Raw genomic sequence first — 22,319 nt, forward strand, 5'->3', positions numbered from 1 at the left:
CCTTGGATCTTTACATGGCTGGCTCCTTAGTTTCAGTGTCATCTCCCCAGAGAGGCCTTCCCTGACCACTCCATCTCCAGAAGTCCCTGACTAGGCCTCTGTGCTATATTACCCTGCTATTTTCTCACACTGCTATCACTAGCTAATATTATCCAAACTGTTCATTGGTTTATTGTTTTTTTTTACTTTTTTCTCCCGGTAGATTATAAATTCCATAAGGATAGGCATTTTGTTCACTACCACCTCCCTAATACCTTGATGAATGTCTGGCACATATCAAGTGCTCAATAACTAGTAATGAATAAAGATCTGTCAAAGCAATGGAAGGAAATGAGGAAAAATTCATCCCATTCCTTGCCAAGGAATGAGGGCTCTGGATGTCTCCCTCTTACCTTAGAGGAGGGAGAACATGAGATGTGGGCAGGCCTTCTTCCTATGTTAAGTGCAGGTGCAGGAAATGGGGCCCTGGCACAGGTTAATGATACACACTGGTATTTGCTAATTTTGCCAGTCAAAAGCTATTTCCTGAGTTTTTATTTTGCTTCTAGGTTGGTGCTGGTGCCAGAGGGGAACTGCTAAGTCATTTAGTCTCTTTCCTTAGGGAAATCTTTGTAGTTGAAGACATAAAACAAATACACAGGACAAGAGAATGAATGAATGAAGCAGACAAATATCAAGTAAGAGGGATAAATAGGGATAAATATTTCTGAGGCAAGCATTCTTTTGATTATATCAGATTGGACTGAATTGATTCTGGGAGACAGAAGCTAAAGATCACTAAGGTTTTAGGTTTTAGAATCTGGTCAGATAACAAGAATCATAAGTAGAATAAGGTAGTGAGGAGGAACGGTCAATTTTGGGTGAAAGCCAATGAGGTTTAGAATCTGACGTATAAAATAGAAGTTCTTGGTAGAAACCACCAGTAGGAATTCCATGAGGAAATGTCCATCAGGGAGGAGCTGCACCCACGCTGTTCTGACTCCCAAACCTGTGCTCTTCAATACAACTGTGCACAAAACCTTTCTTGAGATCCTGCCCTCCAAAGTCCTGACGGCAGGTGCATTCTTGACATATTCTGCTGCTCTGAACCTGGTGAGCCTATACATGTACTGACAGTCTGCCTTCATCATACCCTATCCTCTCTGGGAGAAGTAAGGAAGTGAAGGCTGCTCTTAAACTTTAGTCCTGTAGGCTATGGCCCAGACAGCTCCCTTTCTCTGGCACAGTGCCTAGCACATAGTGGACACACAAGTTGAATTGTAGCAATGAAGTGGTCTCATTGTTCTGTCCCTATAAGTCAACTAAGGCTTTATTACTAGCTGGAATGGATCTTTCTGAAATCTCTCAACTAGCAATCACCCAGTTGTGAGTACAGAAACAGTCCAGAAGTTCCTGCTCTTGTATTCTTCTCACTCTCTGGATCTGAAGCAGGTGATAGTCACTTTCCTCATCACTCTACTGGCTGCTGTGCTCCCTTGTATGGTGTGAGCAGGACTGCTGGAACATAACTCACAAGGAGCACTTAGCCTGGGATACATAAAAGGTGCTCAACAAATGTAACTTCCTGAGTCCTATTATATTTACTTTAGTCCCTATTTCCCAATCCCAGAAAGTTTTTTGTCTAAGGACAGTGGCTAATGACCACAGGTTTAAAAGTTAACAGAGGTGATGTCAAGGGACAGGGTGATATACCAAATACGAGACTGCAGAGAGAACAGAAGACACATGAGAAAAGGATGCTGGAAACACATTTATCTACAGGGAAGGCTGGAATGTGGCAAATAATGTTTTTCAAACACAACTACGGCAATATTTCTGGTCCTATATTTCTAGGACCTTCGTATTCCCCGTGAAGAGGTGAAGTCTATTTCTCCTACATCTGAAGGAGGGGAGGTGGGTGTTGTGAAGGCCTTGATGAATAGAATACAGTGGAAATAGGCTGCATGACTTCTGTGGGTGGCTCATAAAAGGTAATGTTTCTACCTGGTTCTTTGTCAAGATGCTCCTCTTGGGAACTGACCACCATGCTGTGAGGAAGCCCAGATTGGCCTATGCAGAGTGACCAGGTGGAAAGGTCCTCGGCTAACAGCCACATGAGCCACAGATGTGTGTGAATAAGCACTCAGATGATTTCAACTTCTAGCCTTCAAGTCTTCTGACTGAGGCCCAGATATTGTGGAACAAAGATAAGCCAGTCTCTCGGTATCTTGACAACATTCCTGACACAGAGTCTGTGAGATTAACAGATGACTGGTTTTTTTAAGATTTTATTTTTTTATGTATCTCTACCCCTAGTGTGGGACCTGAATTCACCACTCTGAGATCAAGAGTTGCATGGGTGGCTGTCAGTTAAGCATCTGACTCTTTGAAAAATTTTTTAAAATGTTTATACATTTTTGAGGTGGGGGAGGGGCAGAGAGAGAGGGAGGCACAGAATCTGAAGCAGGCTCCAGGCTCTGAGCTGTCAGCACAGAGACCGATGTGGGGCTCGAACTCAGTAATGGCAAGATCCTGACTTGAGCTGAAGTAGGATGCTTAAGTGACTGAGTCACTCAGGCACCCCAAGTGTCCGACACTTGATCTCAGCTCAGGTCTTGATCTCAGGGTTGTGAGCTCAAGCCCTGCACTGGGCTTCACACTGGTCGTGAAGCCTACTTTAAAAAAAAAAAAAAAAAAGAGTTGCATGCCAGGTGCCCCAATAGATGGTTGTTTTATGCCACTAAGTTTTGGGGAAATCTGTTATACAGTTACAGTAATTGAACAAGGAGAATAAAAGCAAAGGGAAATATGTGGAAGGGTGAGATCAGGGAAGTTCAGGGAGGAAAGCATGGGTAGAATAGTCTGTATGTTGCCAAGGAACAATTAGGACTAGTTCTAATAGGTAGCAGTAGGGAGACAGGTTAGAGATTGGTATAAGGAGAGACTTTTTAAAGCATTAAAACTTATCAGTAACAGAATGGTTCTCTCAGTGTAATGAGTTCCCTGACAAAAGAAATATTCAAATATAGAATGGATGAGGTTATTGGAGAGATTCACACATGAATAGAAGACTGGATTAAGGAAACTTTAAGGTTCCTTCCATTCAACAAAATGTGACAACAGATGAGATCTGGGGTACAAGGAAGACAGAGGAGACAGAGATGATGGCATCTGGAGTCTGATGATATTGTACATGAGGAAAGAGACTCTGGGAAGATTAAGAAAAATTCTTTTCCCTTCCTTCTGCCTCTTGCTCAGATGACCGTTAATGGTCCCATTTTCTGCCTCCTCTCTAATACATTCTTCACCAAATATTCCTGATATCTGATTAATGCTCCCAAAATATGGTTCTTAGCATGTCACTTCCCTGATCAAAGGCTTTTAATGACACCACTGCCACCACATCTTAGCAAAATAGTTCACACAGTCTTTTTACATTTATTACCTCAGTTGAACCTCATAAAAACTTGGGAGGCACTAAAATCACCACCACATACATCCCCAAATTGAGCTCAAGTAAGTACTCTATTGGTTCTTCATATTTTTCTACCATGATGTCTTCGCTTTAGCTATTTGTTTATCTACTTTCTCTCAACTCTAAATGTTCCAACAAACCCTTCTATCTTTCAAGGTCCAGATTAAATTTTAGTTGCTCTAGGGAACAGGTAATTCCTACCACTAAGAGTGATCTCTCCCTCCTCTTAACTCCATCAATAATGATGTAATGACAGCATCCAATGTTTATTAAGTATTTACTATGTGGCAGGCAGTGTGCTAAGTGCTTTTCAGGGTTATCTTCTATCCTCTGTACCACTCTGCCTTATACCATGGGTCTTTGTATATGCATCTTCTTTCCTCTACTAGCCGACAAGGTCCTTGAGGACACAATTGATGTCTGAGTCATTTCTGCTTTCTCCCAAGCTTAGCACAGGGCCTGGCACAGAGCAAGTGCTACATAAATATTTGTTTAATGCATGAGTGAATAATTCAGGCAGGCAGAGTTAAAGTTTACCTTTGCCAAACAAATGGTTTTCAAGCACCCTTAAACACTTGAGAAGTACTCATTTATATCCACATAATTAATGAGCTAAATTATAAATCATTCTTTTTTTTTGACAGGTTTCCAGGGACCTTGGATAGAACCCATTTTGTTAGTGTAGTTTATGGATGTGAAAATAAAAACCATGAATGTGTATAACAACAAACTCCTTTTCATGTAAATATATTCTAGAATTCAGAAGAGTCTTCTTCAATCAGAATTAGCTAGGTTTTATAAGCTCCTCTTCTTATTCTGTATGGTCATAAGGACTGTCAGCTCTCCCTGTGAACCCACTGCTCCTTGGCCCTATTACTACAATGTCTGGTACAGTTATGGAATTAGTCAATGATTGCTGATTAAGTAAAAGGCCTGTGTTGGTTGCAATTCATAATCACTCATTACTGTTCTGCTCCTGTTAGCACCTTCAGGGGGCCTCAGTGAGTCTCAGCTAATTAGGGCAGTTGAGATGCTGACTGAGATTTGAAAACCATCCTTTTCTCTTTACTACTTAAAGGACCAAGAATGTAAAAGTGATTAACAGTAAAGGCCAAAGAAATAAGTATTTCTGAAAGTCCTATTACAGACTGTTGAAATTCATTTAAGTCATTAAGAATTATAATTTGTGAAAAGTCCTCGGATTAAAATTCTGAACTAATCCTAACATAACATCAAACCTTTCACCAGAAGATCACAATTCCAATTTTTACTTAAATGCAAGTTCAAAACCAAGCCTGGTACAAAATTCAAGTTAGTCTTTTCTCCTCCACACTGAAGCAAAGATTAAGAACATAAACTCTGACACCCAAATTGTCCTTCAGAAAACCTAGGTAAAAATTAGCAGATTAAGGGCACAATAGGAGAGTAGTGCAAAGGCAGCCGGGCTGTAATCACCGTCACAAAAAGGCTGGGCCACCAGCAGACTGCAGTGTTTACTCAAAGCCCTGGGCTAATCAGCTACTTAATTATCTCAGGGCTCGCCAGCTCACAAGATGATTTTTGAAGGCCTCTCTGGCTCCTCTTTGTCTTTTTATTCCTGCTGGTCATAAAAGAGCTTTGACAACAATCCTTCCTCAACTTTCTGGCTCTGGCTGGCTTGTCCTGATAGCCAAAACAGGCATTATGTGAATTACTCCAATATAACGACAGCCACACTACCTTTGTCCCCAGACAAGGCCGTGACCTTGCAGAAAGAAACTCTGACACACATAACAAAGTGCTTTCCATAGGTCATTGTAGTTTATAGTTTAGAAACAGAATTTCCATGAAGAAATGGGAAGTAGTATGAAATGGTCTGTAAATATTAGAGGCAAATTAATATGGAAAGGTAGAAAACACTCCCTGTCTTTCTGTGGCTTGGTGGTGTTCTGGATATGCTGAAGACTGAAGGATGAGGAAGAACTGCAGTTAGGCGTCATCCTTTCATCTCACAGAGGCAGCTGATACTGATACTAAGAACTTCCTAGGTAAATTAAGCCAGGAAACCACCTGGACCCTTTCTCCTAGAATAATCTGCTTTTGCAGCAAGGCCTACTAATACAAACTGAAGCTGGAGAAGGAAATTATAATAGGAAAAATGGATTAAGAATTCTTAAATACCACCTAGAGTTAATTACTGATTTATTTAAAATCCAGCTGTATATGTACAGAAAAAACAATTATACATACATATAAAGACTTTGGTCTACTTGGATGACCCTTAGGTACTCGTAGGAACAAACATATTTCTTCTCTGGAAAACTGCTTATATTTCCTAATTTGGAGACTCTACCATCCACCACTCAAAAGTTTCAAGTCAGAAATCCCAGGAACCATTTTAGGTTCCTCCCTTCCTTTTACCTCCCTCCAAGCTCTATGCCATCTCTCTCACATTTATTCTGTCTCCTCTTAATGCATTTGATTCTATTTCCACTGTCCCACAGGCCCTCAACATTTCCTACGTGCCTCATGCAAGTCCTCTAGACTCATGCCTTTCCAGTCATTTTTACTCTTTCCAGGAATGATCATTCTATAACAGAAATTTGATCCTGTTACCCTCTCTTAAACTTCAGTGGCTTTCTGTAGCTCTAATGTAGCACATCCAGTTCTTGTCTCCATTCCAGCCTCCTAGGAGCTAACATCTATCTATGGAGCTCATTTAAATTTAAAAAAAAATTATTTATTTTTGAGAGAGAGAGAGAGAGAGAGAGAGAGAGACAGACAGACAGACAGACAGACAGACAGAGTGTGAGCAGGGCAGGGGCAGAGAGAGAGGGAGACACAGAATCCGAAGCAGCTCCAGGCTCTGAGCTGTCAACACAGAGCCTGACACGGGATTTGAACTAATGAGTTGTGAGATCATGACCTGAGCTGAAGAAGGACACTTAACTGACTGAGCCACCCAGGTGCCCCACATGGAGCTCATTTACTACTTCATCTCCTGTCACTCTTCACAGTCACCCCATCACACAGCAACATCAAATTCAACATGAGACAATATCTTGTATATCCATATCTTAGTTTGGGTTGCCTCCAAACCAAACTCTGAAACAAGGATATGGGTGTAAATAGTTTATTTGTGAGGAAGCAAAGGAGAGAAAGAGGGAAGGGAGAAAGCCAATCAACGACGTGTTAGTGCACAGGTTACCACTGGGGCCCCTCTTACAGACTATACAGAACACACCTCAGGACTGTCTCACTGAGGGTTAGCAAAGCTGGGATATAATCCACCCATTTACTGTGGAGGGTCACTCCTGGAGGTATTAGCTCCCCAGTACTTGTAGCAAACAGCTATTTGTCCAGAGAATATCCTCAGGTAGAGAAATACAAGAAGCCATTGGTAGGTGACCTCCAGGTGGGCCAAAGACACCAATAACATGTTATATCATAGAGTACACATATTATGACCCTTTTCTCTGTTGCATTCTTCTCCTCTACTTGTCTTTCTGGACCCTTCAATATTTAGTCCATTGAAACCTTTCTTGATCTCCTGTGGGAGTGCTTTACTTCCTTCTCTGTGAACACTCTCTTCTCCTGCAGCTATTAGTTTACAAGTATGACCCCACACCAGGCTGTGGGATCCCCGTGGGCAGTATCTTGGGTACTTGTCTTGGTGTTTGGCATACAACAGATGCTCAATGTCTACGGGAAAGGACATGACTGTGGGTGTTAGAGAGAAGAGGATCCTGATTTCCATACATGTAATTGAGAAAATCTTCAAAGAACTGAAATATATGCTCCTACATTTTGAATAATACAAAGTCAAGTGTGTAGGTGAGAGCACTGAGGTAGGAATCTTATATCCTAATTCAAGTTAGTTTGGCTCAGTTGCTTTTCCCGTAAGAGTGAGTGGCTGTGACTGATCTCTAAGCTTCTTTCAAGTTCCAGAGATTTCAAGTGACTAAATCTGTGCGTAAGTGAAAGCCAAAGCCCCAAACTGTACAATAACCACATATGGAAATACTTATGTGTGATATTCATCTGGATTCAAGGAAAGAATACAGGTGACAAAGCCTTGAGATGCTGGCAGGTTTCTAATGCTGTGTACACGAAAGAACCACTGTTGGACAGGGGTCTCCTGGGGGAGAGGACACCTTCCAGGGAGCAGCCTACTGCACAGGAGCTAGCCAGGCAGCAGGCTATACTCCAAGCTGGCAGGTGCCAGTGCCCCAGGTGCCAATGCCCTAATACCGCTGCTGGCCTCTCTGCCATGTGGTACCATCTGATCATATTTAGGTTAGAGACTCAGATAGCCACTTCCCAAGTTCTTATCTAATCCCTGGAACAGGTTCTGTCTGCATTTCTGGAAGGAAGAAGACTAACTTAATACAGATTATGCTTGGCTTCCCTGACGATCAGGTAGTCTTAATCTTCCTAGAAATGTGACCGGATTAAGAGAGGTAACAGTAAAGGAAGAATAGGTGGGTGTTGGGTTTCCATGTGTAACAGACTAAAAATTGTTGGGGGGGGGTTCATTATTTATTTATTTATTTATTTATTTATTTATTTATTTATTTAGAGGGAGAGAGGGAGGGAGGGAGGAAGAGGGAGAGAATGTGCGTGCAAGGGGGAGAGGGACAGATGGAGAGGGAGAGAGAGAATCTTCAATCTTAAGCAGGCTCCATGTCCATCATGGAGCCAGATGTGGGGCTCAATCCCATGACTGTGAGATCATGATCTGAGCTGAAATCAAGAGTCAGACACTTAACTGACTGAGCCAGCTAGGTGCTTCGAGGAGGTTCATTTTAGATGGCAAATTCTCTGTTTTAAAATATTCTGAATATAGTCACTAGCATTCTGTGTACATTGAAAATGGGTGGATATTTCTTCAAGCAGCGAGACTTTAGAAGTTTCAGAATTTTTTTAAGTTTATTTATTTTGAGAGAGAAAGAGAAAGTGAGCATGAGTGGGGGAGGGGCAGAGAGAAAGAGGGAGAGAGAGAGAATATCAAGCAGGCTCTGTGCTGTCAGCATAGAGACCCACGTAGGGCTCGATCTCATGAACCATGAGATCATGACCTGAGCCAAAATCAAGAGTCAGTCACTTAACCAACTGAGCCATCCAGGCGCCCCACAAGTTTCAAATTTTTAATTTTAATTTTGGTTTTAATTTTTTTCTTGATAAATAATAAAAAACAATATATTTTTTTCTCTAACAAATCAATGGCAAGAAAAAAAGAGGCAGAATATTTTACAGAATAAAAAAGACTTAGGAGATGTAATAACCAAATGCCACCTGAAATTTAGATTCTGATTCCAATAAACTTCTGGTAGAAAGATGTTTTGAGACAGTGGGGAAAAGTGGACCAGGTATATTACAAAATGATTGTTTATTATGTTGGGGTGATAATGGCATGGTATTTATGTTTAAGACCTCAGAGATACATGCTGAATTATTTTGGGTGAAATGTCATGATACCTGAAATTTGTTATTACATGCTCTAGCATAACCCCTTTCCCACCAAACAAAAAACCAACAAGACAAAACAAAAAACCCAGGGTGTGAGCAGGAGGATAAAATAAGAATGGGAAAAATAAAATACTGATAATAGTTGGAGCTAGACAATGGCTATCACTGGGGTTCATTATTGTACTCTCTCCTTTTGGGTATAAATAAAAAGAGCCACAATAAAAAAATTGTATGTAGTGCTGTTTAGAATTTAATTGTAAGAAAATTATTTTATTAAACATTCTTTCTCTTTTTTTAATTTGAGAGTGAGAGAGAGAGAGAGTGTGAGTGAGAGAGAGGGTGTGAGTGAGAGAGAGAGCACACATGTGAGTGGAGAAGAGGGCAGAGGGAGAGAGAGAGAATCCCAAGCAGGCTCCACACTCAGCAAGGAGCCTGATGTAGGGCTTGATCCTACAACTCTGGGATCACAACCTGAGTCAAAATCAAGAGTTGAACACTGAACCAACTGAGCCACCTATGTGCCCCTACTGAACATTCTTAATATGCCTGATGGCTACATCACATTCCTATCAGAAACACTGAATCACTATTGCTAACAGATCTTTTTTTTTTAATGTCTATTTATTTTTGAGAGACAGAGACAGAGTGTGAGTGGGGGAGGGGCGGAGGGAGAGGGAGACACAGAATCTGAAGCAGGCTCCAGGCTCCGAGCTGTCAGCACAGAGCCCGATGCGGGGCTTGAACTTACAGACTGCGAGATCATGACCTGAGCTGAAGTCAGATGCTTAACCGACTGAGCCACTCAGGCACCCCTGCAAATGATTTTTAATTGGTGGGAGAGAAAAGAATGCAACAGGGGTTTATTTTGTGCCCCCCACCCCCGCCCCAGAGAATTACTGCTTTTGCAGACAGTCCACAGGATGGGGTGAGGGGTATAAAGAGCCAACCAGGCCAGCAGTTGTCCCTGACACATTGGCTATAATCATGCCCATAGTGTACAGGATGCTTTTGGGCAACCAACTTGAGCAATGGAAACCTGAGTAAGGTAGAAGGGCCGACAGCAGCCCCTAGTTGAATACAACAGGCCAACAGGTGACCCTCCTCAAAATATCCTAAGCCCTAGGCAAAAACAATGGGTTACTTACACCCGGACCCTGGACACAGGTACCAAAAAAGGAAAATTCTATACATTTCCCTATACCCCTCACCTTCCCCCTTAACTACAGCCCCTCACCACTGCCTCATGGCAGCCAGTCTCTCCTTTGTTGTCCTGTCTGCTGGTCCCTTGCAGTGTTCAATAAACTTCTATCTCTTTTGTTCTGCCTCAGGTGAATTCTTGCAGGCCTCTACCACATCGGGTCTCCCCACACATAGATCATATGTAACTTTAGGGAGCTACTGTTTTTGGATGGCTCCCTTCCTTTATTCATGAAGGTATCTTGGAGAAAGAGACAAAAGGGGAAAATAAACAAACCTAGGAGGCTGTAAATAAAAGCATGTGAACAAACTTATGGACACTGTGAGGCTGCGCTGTATTGTGCTGAGGGCCTGGCTTGATCTGGTGTAGGCTTTGTAACTGACTCAAGGAGAATCACTTAATTCCTCTGGATTTCAGGAGAAGAGGGATGGATGACCCCCAAGATCTCTTCCAGCAATGACAGTTAAGTTTATGACACCAAAAAGAAAAACAGACTTTGACAGGAGCATGTAGCTAGGGAAAAACAAGAAATATGAGGCTTGCCTCAGTATGGGAAACCAAGAAGGACAAAGGTAAGGCAAAGAAAAAAAGAGGCCAACGTGACCACTTGCATCCCTATAAAATGACCCCAAGATTGGCAAAACTTTAGAGATGTTTCCAAAGTTGAGCCTAGATTAGTATCAAGTAGAAGCCTTACCTTCTGGTGACAGCAAAGCACAGCATGCACATTCCATGCAAGAGTCCTGCAGCATGCTGCAGAAAGGTGGCTGTCTTGGGATTCTCATCCACTGGGCCTTGCACAGAGAGGAAGCAGCCATGAAGCTTGTTGATCAGGCCTATGTTCACCACGTAGCTAGATGTGGGGAGAAACATATGTGTTATCAGTCTGCACAGGCTGGCAATATCGTCACCTTCAAAGATAAATCTTAACAAACATAGGCTTAGACCCCTCAAACAAGCAAACAATAGGTTTGAGTAAAGCATCTCAAGTAACAATTTCCTTAGATTTAGTCCTGAATAATCAGCTATTTCTGTAAGTGATTTGCTTCCTTCTTTTGGTCATTCTGATGCTATTTTTTTCAAGAAAGATGAATGAAAATGATCATCTGATCATTTTTAGTGGTCTAAAGAGTCTGTCAATATTTGAAATGATTTATAATTATCTCTACACTCTTGAAAAGCAATACTTCTTAAAGTACCAGAGAGCCAAATTCCCTAGAATGTAGAGATTTAGAAAATAAGATGATGCTACTCAGATACTCTTGTTTCAACCTAAATTTCTAATGCAACTGTAGATTCTCTGTTTTCCAAAATCCTGTCATCATTAAGAGTATAATAATGAGAATCTAATTGCTCTCTGTTATGAAAATTACCAGTCTTGACAATTGACAATAACATTTAAGAAGTCACTTTCAACTTTTCATCCCATTAAACAGCTTTCCAGAACTGTTTATTAAACTGGACCAAAAATAGTGGTTCTTTTATTAGTCTGCAAAGCAACTATCGTTGAAAATAGTATTTTAAGACTATAAATTACCTGTAGATAAATCAGCTTTACCTTAGAGATTTTATACTACTTCAGTGCTACTGTATTTACATGTATGAAAAGGGCAGGACTTTGTATGTAGTAGTTCTGAAAATCAACACATGTTAATTTTGGGAAGGGCCAACATGGTGAAGTAGGGGAATCCAAAGTTCCCTTGTCTCACAAACAAAGCAGTGTTGAAGCTCAAGGACTTTGAACTCGAGAGTCCGGGAGGCAGTCGCTTCCAGGGACTCACCGGGACAACCTGACGGGCCATAGGTGCGTGATTGCAAACTGGGAGAGAGACAACGAATGGTGGGGAGGTATCCCCTTCTGCAGGGAGACAAAAGGAAGAGAAAGAGAGGTTGGGGAAGCATAGGACTGTATCTGGACAAGAGAAAAACCACGGACCAGGCCGGAGAAAGATCCAATCTTTAAATGAAGGGCTTTCTCTGCGACTGGGTCCCGGCTGCCCGGATGGCGCACCTGGGAAGGAGGGGAGCCAGCACCAGGCTTGGTGGTTAGGACAGGGGTGTAGTCCACAGTTGGAGAAAGTGATCCCCTCCCTGGTGTGCTGCGGGAAAGGACAAAGCTTGCTCACGTCCACCAGCTGGGGACTATATATCGGGCGGTGTGCAGCTGCACTCCCCCAGTACCGCAGAGCACAGAGCAGGAGTTTGAATCGCAATCAAGAGCCAGGGCACGGAAGTCGGCAGAGTGGGACAAACTGCCTCATTTGCACCTGCAGCACAGTGAGGATGGCTTGAACAGACTGGTTTGGGACAGCTGGTCTGTGGAGGAGAGACTGGCATGTTGCCATTTTTCTCCCCACCACCAACAAGGTGGGGCTTCAGGCATCAGACAGCAGAACCCACACTGGAGGCTGGACCTGCCTACTCCAAACCACCCCTTCTGCACCTGGTAACTGCATATCTACTGGAGCGGAGTAGTAGCTGAGGAATGAGACAGCCCCTCCATGAGACCAGCACTGCTGCATTGCCTGGTTTAATTCTCCGACAATTCTTATTATATAGATACATTCTTCCTTCCTTTTCTCCTTCTTATCTCTTCCCTCCTCCAGTCCGGTTACTCTGGTTGTTGGTTTGTCTAAGCAGACATATTTAATCCATTCTCTTGATACATGTTCCACACCTCCTTCTTCATTCTCCTTTCTCTCTCTCTGGATTAAGCCAAATAGTTTCTCTGTCTGGCCAATGTTATTTTCTTTTCTTTTTTCCTGCCTCCTTCTTTATTTTCCTTTCTCTCCCTCTGGATTAAGCTGTATAGTTTCTCTGTCTGGGCAATTTTTATTTTTTCTTTTTCCTCATCCCTGTCATTTCTCTCTTTGTATGGGATAAGGCCTCTTCCATCAGCACCACTCCCCCCTGTTGCTTACTTGTAGCTGGTGTTTCTGACTTTTTGTTTTGGGGTTTTTTTTGTTTGCTTGTGTGTTTGTGTATTTTTGTTTTCTGTTTGTTTTTTGTTTTCCTCTCCAGGGCCACATCAATGAACAAATCAAAACACACCTAGTGGAGGGTTTGAAATATCAGTATGAGTAGGGAGATAAAGTAATCAAAGTCACAACAACAGAAAGCAAGTAACGCACTCCAAAAAACACCTCCTAAAGGGCCAGGCCCTGGACAGTGTATGACCCCTCTTTAATATAGTAGTGCTCGAAGGTGAAGGGCAGATAACAAGCTTTGAAAACACATAAGGGACAGAAAACTAGCCAAAATGACGAAATGGAAGAATTCTTCTCAAAAGAAATTCCAGGAAGAAATGACAGCTAAAGAACTGCTCAAAACAGATATAAACAATATAACTGAACAAGAATTTAGGATAATAGTCATAAGATTAATCGCTGGGCTTGAAAAAAGCATAGAAGACAGCAGAGAATCTATTGCTACAGAGATCAAGGAACTAAAAAATAGGCATGATCAATTAAAAAATGTTGTAAATGAGGTGCAAAATAAACTAGAGGTACTGACAGCGAGAACTGAAGAGACAGAGGGGAGAATAGGTGAAATAGAAGATAAAATTATAGAAAAAGATGAAGCTGAGAAAAAGAGATTAAAAAAAAATTCTGGATCACAATGGGAGAATCAGAGAACTGAGTGATTCAATGAAACGGAACAATATCCGTATCACAGGAGTTCCAGAAGAAGAAGACAGAGAGAAAGGGGCTGACGGTGTGCTTGAACAAATTATACCTGAAAACTTCTTCAATCTGGGGAAGGAAACATGCATTGAAATCCAGGAGGCACAGAGAACTCCCTTCAGACATAACTTAAACTGATCTTCTGCATGACGTATCATAGTGAAACTGGCAAAATACAAGGATAAAGAAAGAATTCTGAAAGCAGCTAGGGATAAACAGGCCTTAACCTACAAGGATAGACACATAAGGGTAGTAGCAGACCTATCTACTGGAACTTGGCAGGCCAGAAAGGAGTGGCAGGAAATTTTCAATGTGATGAATAGGAAAAACATGCAGCCAAGAATCCTTTATCCAGCAAGCCTGTCATTCAGAACAGAAGGAGAGATAAAGGTTTTCCCAAACAAAAACTGAAGAAATTCATCACCACTAAACCAGACATATAACAGATCCTAAGGGGAACTCTGTGAGTGTAGCAAAGACCACAAAGGACCAGAGACACCACTATAAGCATGAAATCTACAGATAAGACAGTGACTCTAAACCCATATCTTTCAACAATAACACTGAATATAAACAGACTAAATGCTCCAACCAAAGGAAATAGGGTATCAGAATGGATAAAAAAACAAAAAAACACAAGACCCATCTATTTGCTGTCTACAAGAGATCAATTTTAGACCTGAGGACACCTTCAGATTGTAAATGAGGGGATGGAGAACCATCTATCCTGCTACTGGAAGTCAAAAGAAAGCTGAAGGAGCCATACTTATATCAGACAAACTAGATTTTAAACTCAAGACTGTAACAAGAGATGAAGAAGGGCATTATATAATAATTATGCAGTCTATCCATCAAGAAGAGCTAACAATTATAAATGTTTATGTACCGAATTTGGAGACACCCAAATATATAAAACAACTAATCGTAAACATAAGCAATCTTATTGGTAAGAATGTGGTATTTGCAGGGGACTTTAATACTCCACTTACAACAATAGATCATCTAGACACAAAATCAATAAAGAAACAATGGCCCTGAATGATACAATGGACCAGATGGACTTGACAGATATATTTAGAACTTTTCTTCCTAAAGCAGCAGAATATATATTCTTTTCGAGTGCACATGGAACACTCTCCGAGATAGATCACTTACTGGGTCACAAAACAGCCCTCAATAAATACAAAAGAATTGAGATCATTACCATGCACACTTTCATATCACAATGCTATGAAACTTGAAATCAACCACAGGAAAAAGTTTGGAAAACCTCCAAATGCATGGAGGTTAAAGAACACCCTACTAAAGAATGAATGGGTCAACCAGGCAATTAGAGAAGAAATTAAAAAATATATGGAAACAAATGAAAATGAAAACACAACAATCCAAACCCTTTGGGATGCAGCAAAGGCAGTCCTGAGAGGAAAATACATTGCAATCTAGGCCTATCTCAAGAAACAAGAAAAATCCCAAATACAAAATCTAACAGCACACCTAAAGGAAATAGAAGCAGAACAGCAAAGACACCCCAAAACCAGCAGAATAAGAGATACAATAAAGATCAGAACAGAAATCAACAATATAGAATCCAAAAAAAAAAAAAAAAACAGTAGAACAGATCAATGAAACAAAGAGTTGGTTTTTTGAAAAAAATAAATAAAATTGATAACCCCCTAACCAGACTTCTCAAAATGAAAAGAGGACCCAAATAGATACAATCATGAATGAAAATGGATTTATCACAACCAATCCCCCAGAAATATAAGCAATTATCAGAGAATACTATGAAAAATTATATGCCAACAAAACTGGACAACCTGGAAGAAATGAACAAATTCCTAGACACCCACACATGACCCAAACTCAAATGGGAAGAAATAGAAAATTTGAACAGACCCATAACTAGTGAGGAAATTAAATCAGTTATCAAAAATCTCCCAACAAATAAGAGTCCAGGATCAGATGGCTTCCCTGGGGAATTCTACCAGACGTTGAAAGCAGAGATAATACCCATCCTTCTCAAGCTGTTCCAAAAAGTAGACAGGGAAGGAAAACTTCCAGACTCATTCTATGAAGCCAGCATTACTTTGATAGCCAAACCAGACAGAGACTAGGCAAAAGAAGAGAACTACAGGCCAAAATCCCAGATGAATATGGATGCAAAAATTCTCAACAAGAGACTAGCAAATAGAATTCAACAGCATATAAAAAGAATTATTCACCATGATCAAGTGGGATTCATTCCTGGGCTGTAGGGCTGGTTCAATATTTGCACATCAATCAATGTGATACATCACATTAGTAAAAGAAAGGATAAGAACCATATGATCCTGTCAATCGATGCAGAAAAAGCATTTGACAAAATACAGCATCCTTTCTTAATAAAACCCCTCGAGAAAGTCGGGATAGAAGGAACACACTTAAACATCATAAAAGCTGTATATGAAAAGCCCACAGCTAATGTCATCCTCAATGGGGAAAAACTGAGAGCATTTCCCCTGAGATCAGGAACATGACAGGGATGTCCACTCTCACCGCTGTTGTTTAACACAGTGTTGGAAGTCCTAGCCTCAGCAATCAGACAACAAAATGAAATAAAAGACATCAAAATCGGCAAAGAAGAAGTCAAACTTTCACTTTTCATAGATGACATGATACTTTACACAGAAAACCCGACAGACTCCACCAAAAGTCTGCTAGAACTGATACACGAATTCAGCAAAATCGCAGGGTACAAAATCAATGTACAGAAATCGGATGCATTTTTATACACCAATAATGAAACAACAGAAAGAGAAATAAACTGATCCCATTTACAACTGCACCAAGAACCATAAGATACCTAGGAATAAACCTAACCAAAGATGTAAAAGACCTGTATGCTGAAAACTATAGAAAGCTTATGAAGGAAACTGAAGAAGACACAAAGAAATGGAAAAACATTCCGTGCTCATGGATTGGAAGAATAAATACTGTTAAAATGTCAACACTACCCAATGCAATCTATACATTCAATGCAATCCCAATCAAAATTGCACCGGCATTCTTCTCAAAGCCAGAAAAACAATCCTAAAATTTGTATGGAACCACAAAAGACCCCAAACAACCAAAGTAATATTGAAGAAGAAAACCAAAGTGGGAGGCATCACAATCCCAGACTTTAGCCTCTAATACAAAGCTGCAATCAAGACAGTATGGTATTGGCACAAAAACAGACACATAGACCAATAGAATAGAGAACCCAGAATTTGACCCACAAATGTATGGCCAACTCATCTTTGATAAAGCAGGAAAGGGCATCCAATGAAAAAAAGACAGTATCTTTAGCAAATGGTGCTGGGAGAACTGGACAGCAACATGCAGAAGAATGAACCTGGACCACTTTCTTACCCCATCCACAAAAATAAACTCAAAATGGATGAAGGACTGAATGTGAGACAGGAAACCATCAAAACCCTAGAGGAGGAAGCAGGCAACAACCCCTTTGACCTCAGCCGCAGCAATTTCTTGCTCGACACATCTCCAAAGGCAAGGGAATTAAAAGCAAAAATGAACTATTGGGACCTCATCAAGATTGAAAGCTTTTGCACTGCAAAGGAAACAATCAACAAAACTAAAAGGCAACCGATGGAATGGGAAAAGATATTTGCAAATGACATATCTGATAAAGTGCTTTCCCTTAGGGGGAAAGCTCTCAGTTTTTCTCCATTGAGGATGATATCAGCTGTGGGTCTTTCATATGTGGCCTCTATGATCTTGAGGTTTGTTCCATCTATTCCTAATTTCATGAGGGTTTATACCAAAAAAAGGATACTATATTTTGTCGAATGCATTTTCTGCATCTATTGAGAGGTTCACATGGTTCTTATCCTTTTTTTTTTTATTAACGTGATGTATTATATTGATTGATTTGCAGATATTGAACCAGCCCTGCAGACCAGGAATACATCCTGTTGATCATGGTGAAAAATTCTTTTAATGTATTATTGGATTCGTTTTGCTAGTATCTTGTTGAGAATTTTTGCATCCATGATCATCAGGGAAACTGGTCTGTAGTTTTCTTTTTTAGTGGGGTCTTTGTCTGGTTTTGGAATAAAGGTAATGCTGGGCTCATAGAATGAATTTGGAAGTTTTCCTTCCATTTCTATATTTTGGAATAGCTTCAAAAGAAGAGGAATTAACTCTTCTTTAAATGTTTGTAGAATTCCTCTGGAAAGCCATCTGGTCTTGGACTCTTGTTTTTCAAGAGATTTTTGACTACTGATTCAGTTTCTTTATTGGTTATGTGTCTGTTCAAATTTTCTATTCCTTCCTGTTTTAGTTTAGGTAGTTTATATGTTTTTAGGAATTTGTCCATTTCTTCCAGATTGCCCAATTTGTTGGCATATATATAATTGCTCATTAATATTCTTTCATTATTGCTTGTATTTCTGCAGTGTTGGTTGTGATCTCTCCTCTTTCACTTGTGATTTTATTTGGGTCCTTTCCTTTTTCTTTTTGATCAATCTGGCTAGGGGTTTATCAATTTTGTTAATTCTTTCAAAGAACCAGTTCCTGGTCCTGTTTTTGGTTTTTTTTGTTTGTTTGTTTATTTTCTATTGTGATATCACTAATTTCTGCTCTAATCTTTATTATTTCTTTCTTCTGCCGGTTTTGGGCTTTACTTTTCTTTTTCCAACTCCTTTAGGTATAAGGTTAGGTTGTATATTTGAGACATTTCCTCCTTCTTTAGTAAGGCCTGGATTCCTATATACTTCCCTCTTATGACCACATTTGCTGCATCCCCGAGGTTTTAGACTGTTGTGTTTTCATTTTCATTGGCTTCTGTGTACTTTTTACACTTTTTAATTTCCCTTTAACTTCTTGGTTAACCCATTCATTCTTTAGTAGGATGTTCATTAATGTCCAAGTATTCATGGTCTTTCCAAATTTTTTCTTGTGGTTGATTTTGAATTTCATAGTGCCGTGGTCTGAAAATATGCAAAGTATGATCTCGATCTTTTTGTACTTGTTGAGGGCTGATTTGTGACCCACTATGTGATCTATTCTGGAGAATTTTTGGTGTGCACTTGAGAAGAAAGTGTATTCTTCTGCCTTAGGGTGAAATGTTCTGAATATATTTCTTAATTCCATCTGGTCCAGTGTGTTATTCAAAACCATTGTTTCCTTGTTGATTTTCTAGTTAGATCATCTGTCCATTGCTATAAGTGCGGGGTTAAAATCCCCTACTATTATGGTATTATTATCAATGAGTTTCTTTATGTTTTATGTTGATTTATATATTTGGGTGTTCCAGGTTGGGGGCATGAATATTTACAATTGTTAGGCCTTCCTTGTGAATAGATCCCTTAATTATGATATAATGCCCTTCTTCATCTCTTGTTTCAGTCTTTGTTTTAAAATCTAGTTTTTCTGATATAAGTATGGCTACTCTGGCTTTCTTTTGATGTCCATTAGCATGATAGATGGTTCTCCATTCCCTTACTTTAAATCTGCAGGTGTCTTTAGGTCTCAGAAGATGAAGAGAGAGAAAAAAGGGGCAGGAGGTTATGTGAGTAAATTATAGCTGAAAACTTTCCTAATCTGGGAAAGAACACAGACATCCAAATCCATTAAGCACATAGAACTCCCATTCAATTCAACAAAATTGATCTTCAAAAAGGCATATTCACAAAATACACAGACAAGGAAGGAATTATAAAAGCCCCAAGGGAAAAAAAATGTCCTTAACCTACAAGGGAAGACAGATCAGGTTCACAGCATATCTGTTCACAGGAACTTGGCAGGTCAGAAAGGAGTGGCAGGATATATTCAACATTCTGAATTGGAAAAATATGCAGCCGAGAATTCTTTATCCAGCAAGTCTATCATTCAAAATAGAAGGAGAGATCAAAAGTTTCCCAAACAAAAACTAAAGGAGTTTGTGACCATTAAACCGCCCTGTAAGAAATTTTAAGGGGGACTCTTTGAGTGGATAAGAAACAAAATAAAACAAAAAAAGATCAAAAGCAACAAAGACTAGAAAGGACCAGAGAATGTCACCAGAAACACCAACTTACAGGCCACACAATGGCACTGATTTCATATCTTTCAATAATCACTCTAAATATAAATGGACCAAATGCTCCAGTCAAAAGACACAGGGCACTGGAATGGATAAAAAAACAAGACCCATCTATATGCTGACACATACATATTTTTATACATAATGTTTATATAAAATCGTATGTGTATGTATATGATTATATGATTGTACATATATATATATAATCATACACACACACACACACACACACACACACACACACACACACACACACAAACATGAATGGGAATGATATACACAAACTAACATAGTGATTTTCTTCCTGAGGAGTAAGGTGAAAGCAATGACGATGGGGAGTTAGCTGTACCTGCAACATTTGGTTTCTTACCAATAAGAAAAAAGATCTAATGCACTATAAAAAAGTGTTATCAGTTACTGAAAAATGTTATCAGTTGGCACATAGGTATTGATAATATTGTTAGGTGTGTAAGACGTTTAATGTGCTGTTGAATTTGGTTTGCTAGTATTTTGTTGAGAATTTTTGCTCCAGAGTTGGGCACATAAATATTTACCACTGTTACATCTTCTTAGTAGACTACCCTTTTATCATTATATAATGACCTTATTTGTCTCTTTTGACTATTTTTAGCTTAAAGTCTATTTTGTCGGATATAAATACAGCTACCCATACTTTCTCTTATTACCATTTCTTTGAAATATCTATTCCATCCCTTTACTCTATGTATGTCCTTAATGCTAAAATGAGTCTCTTATAGGCAGTATATCATTGCATCTTGTTTTGTTAATCCATTCAGCCACTCTGTCTTTTGATTAGAGCATTTAATTCACTTACACTTAAATTATTAATAAGTAAGGACTTACTATTGCCATTTTGTTTTCTGTTTTGTACTTTCCTTGTTCCTTGCTTCTTGCTCTCTTCCTTTGTGATCTGATAACTTTTTGTTGTGGTATGATTTGACTCCTTTATAATAATCTTCTGTGTATCTACTACAGGTTTTCCTTTGTAAGTTTGATAGCATATAGAAACTATGCTTTTACTTCTCCCCTGCTCACATTTGAGGTTATTGGTGTTATAATTTATATTTTTTATAGTGTGCATCAAATGACAACTAATTGTAGTTATGGTTACTTTTAATACATTTGGTTACTTTTAATACATTTGATTAACTTTTATTTTTATTTTATTTTTAAAATTTTTTTTAACGTTTATTTATTTTTGAGACAGAGAGAGACAGAGCATGAACGGGGGAGGGTCAGAGAGAGAGGGAGGCTCAGAATCTGAAACAGGTTCCAGGCTCTGAGCGGTCAGCACAGAGCCCAATGCGGGGCTCGAACTCACGGACCGGGAGATCATGACCTGAGCGGAAGTCAGACGCTTAACCGACTGCGCCACCCAGGCCCCCCTTGATTAACTTTTATTTTATTTTTTTATTTTATTTTTTTTTTAACGTTTATTTATTTTTTTGGGGACAGAGAGAGACAGAGCATGAACGGGGGAGGGGCAGAGAGAGAGGGAGACACAGAATCGGAAACAGGCTCCAGGCTCTGAGCCATCAGCCCAGAGCCCGACGCGGGGCTCGAACTCACGGACCGCGAGATCGTGACCTGGCTGAAGTCGGACGCTTAACCGACTGCGCCACCCAGGCGCCCCTTAATTAACTTTTAAACTACACTTGTAAGTGAATTATGTGCCAACATTACAATATCAGACATTCAGATTCTGACTATATATTTACAATTACCAGTGACTATTACACATCCACCTTCTTTTGTTACTATCCTCCTTTTATTTCAGCTTGAATAATGCCCTTTAGCATTTCTTATAAGGCAGGTCTAGTGGAGCTGAACTTTAGGTTTTGTTTGGGAAAGTCTTTATTTCTCCTTTATTTCTGAAGGGCAGCATTGTCACAGTTACAGCATTCTTGGTTGACAGTTTTTTCCTTCCATGTTTTTAAAGGCTATGCCTTAATGTTGGGTGGGGCTGCAGGCTGGACTTCAGGTGGGCTGCTGGCTGTGCTCTGATATTGGGCAAGGTTGCCAGCTGGGTTCTCTGGTTGGGAGGGACTCCCAGATCTATCTCATAGTTGGGTGGCGCTGTAGGCTATGCTTTGAGATTTCCCAGGGTCACTGTTAAGGTTTCCTGGAAATGTGTGGGGCCAGAAGCTATGATCAACAGTTAGGTAGGGCTGTTGGCTTGGCTACCTGCCTGATCAGGGCTGTAGGATGGGCTTTGTGGCTGCATGGGTTCTCTGGCTGGTCAAAACTGGAGGTGATGCTGAGCAGTTAGGCAGGGATTAAAATTGCTTCTCTGTCCTGGTGGGGCTATAGAACAGGCTCTACAGCCAGTACAGCCTGAGACTGAGGAACCAAATCAGGCAGAACTGCCAATTAAGCTCCTTGCCAAGATGGGGGCTATCTAGGTTTAGCTTTATGAATAGGCAGAAATGCTATCTGGGATGTCTGCTCAGG

The 22,319-nt window shown here is 40.2% G+C and overlaps 1 protein-coding gene across 3 annotated transcripts in view; it reads right to left on the bottom strand.

Moving 5' to 3' along the window:
* SCAPER (S-phase cyclin A associated protein in the ER) overlaps window positions 1–22,319 on the bottom strand; it is a 508,094-nt gene that overhangs the window by 51,541 nt on the left and 434,234 nt on the right. For all 3 annotated transcript variants that reach the window (XM_030317623.2, XM_030317622.2, XM_030317624.1), the window contains one exon: window positions 10,798–10,953. In XM_030317623.2, coding sequence (XP_030173483.1) covers window positions 10,798–10,953 — 156 coding nt within the window. The remainder of the gene's footprint in view (window positions 1–10,797; window positions 10,954–22,319) is intronic.

This window comes from Lynx canadensis, chromosome B3 (assembly GCF_007474595.2).
Source record: "Lynx canadensis isolate LIC74 chromosome B3, mLynCan4.pri.v2, whole genome shotgun sequence".
Lineage (NCBI taxonomy): Eukaryota > Metazoa > Chordata > Mammalia > Carnivora > Felidae > Lynx > Lynx canadensis.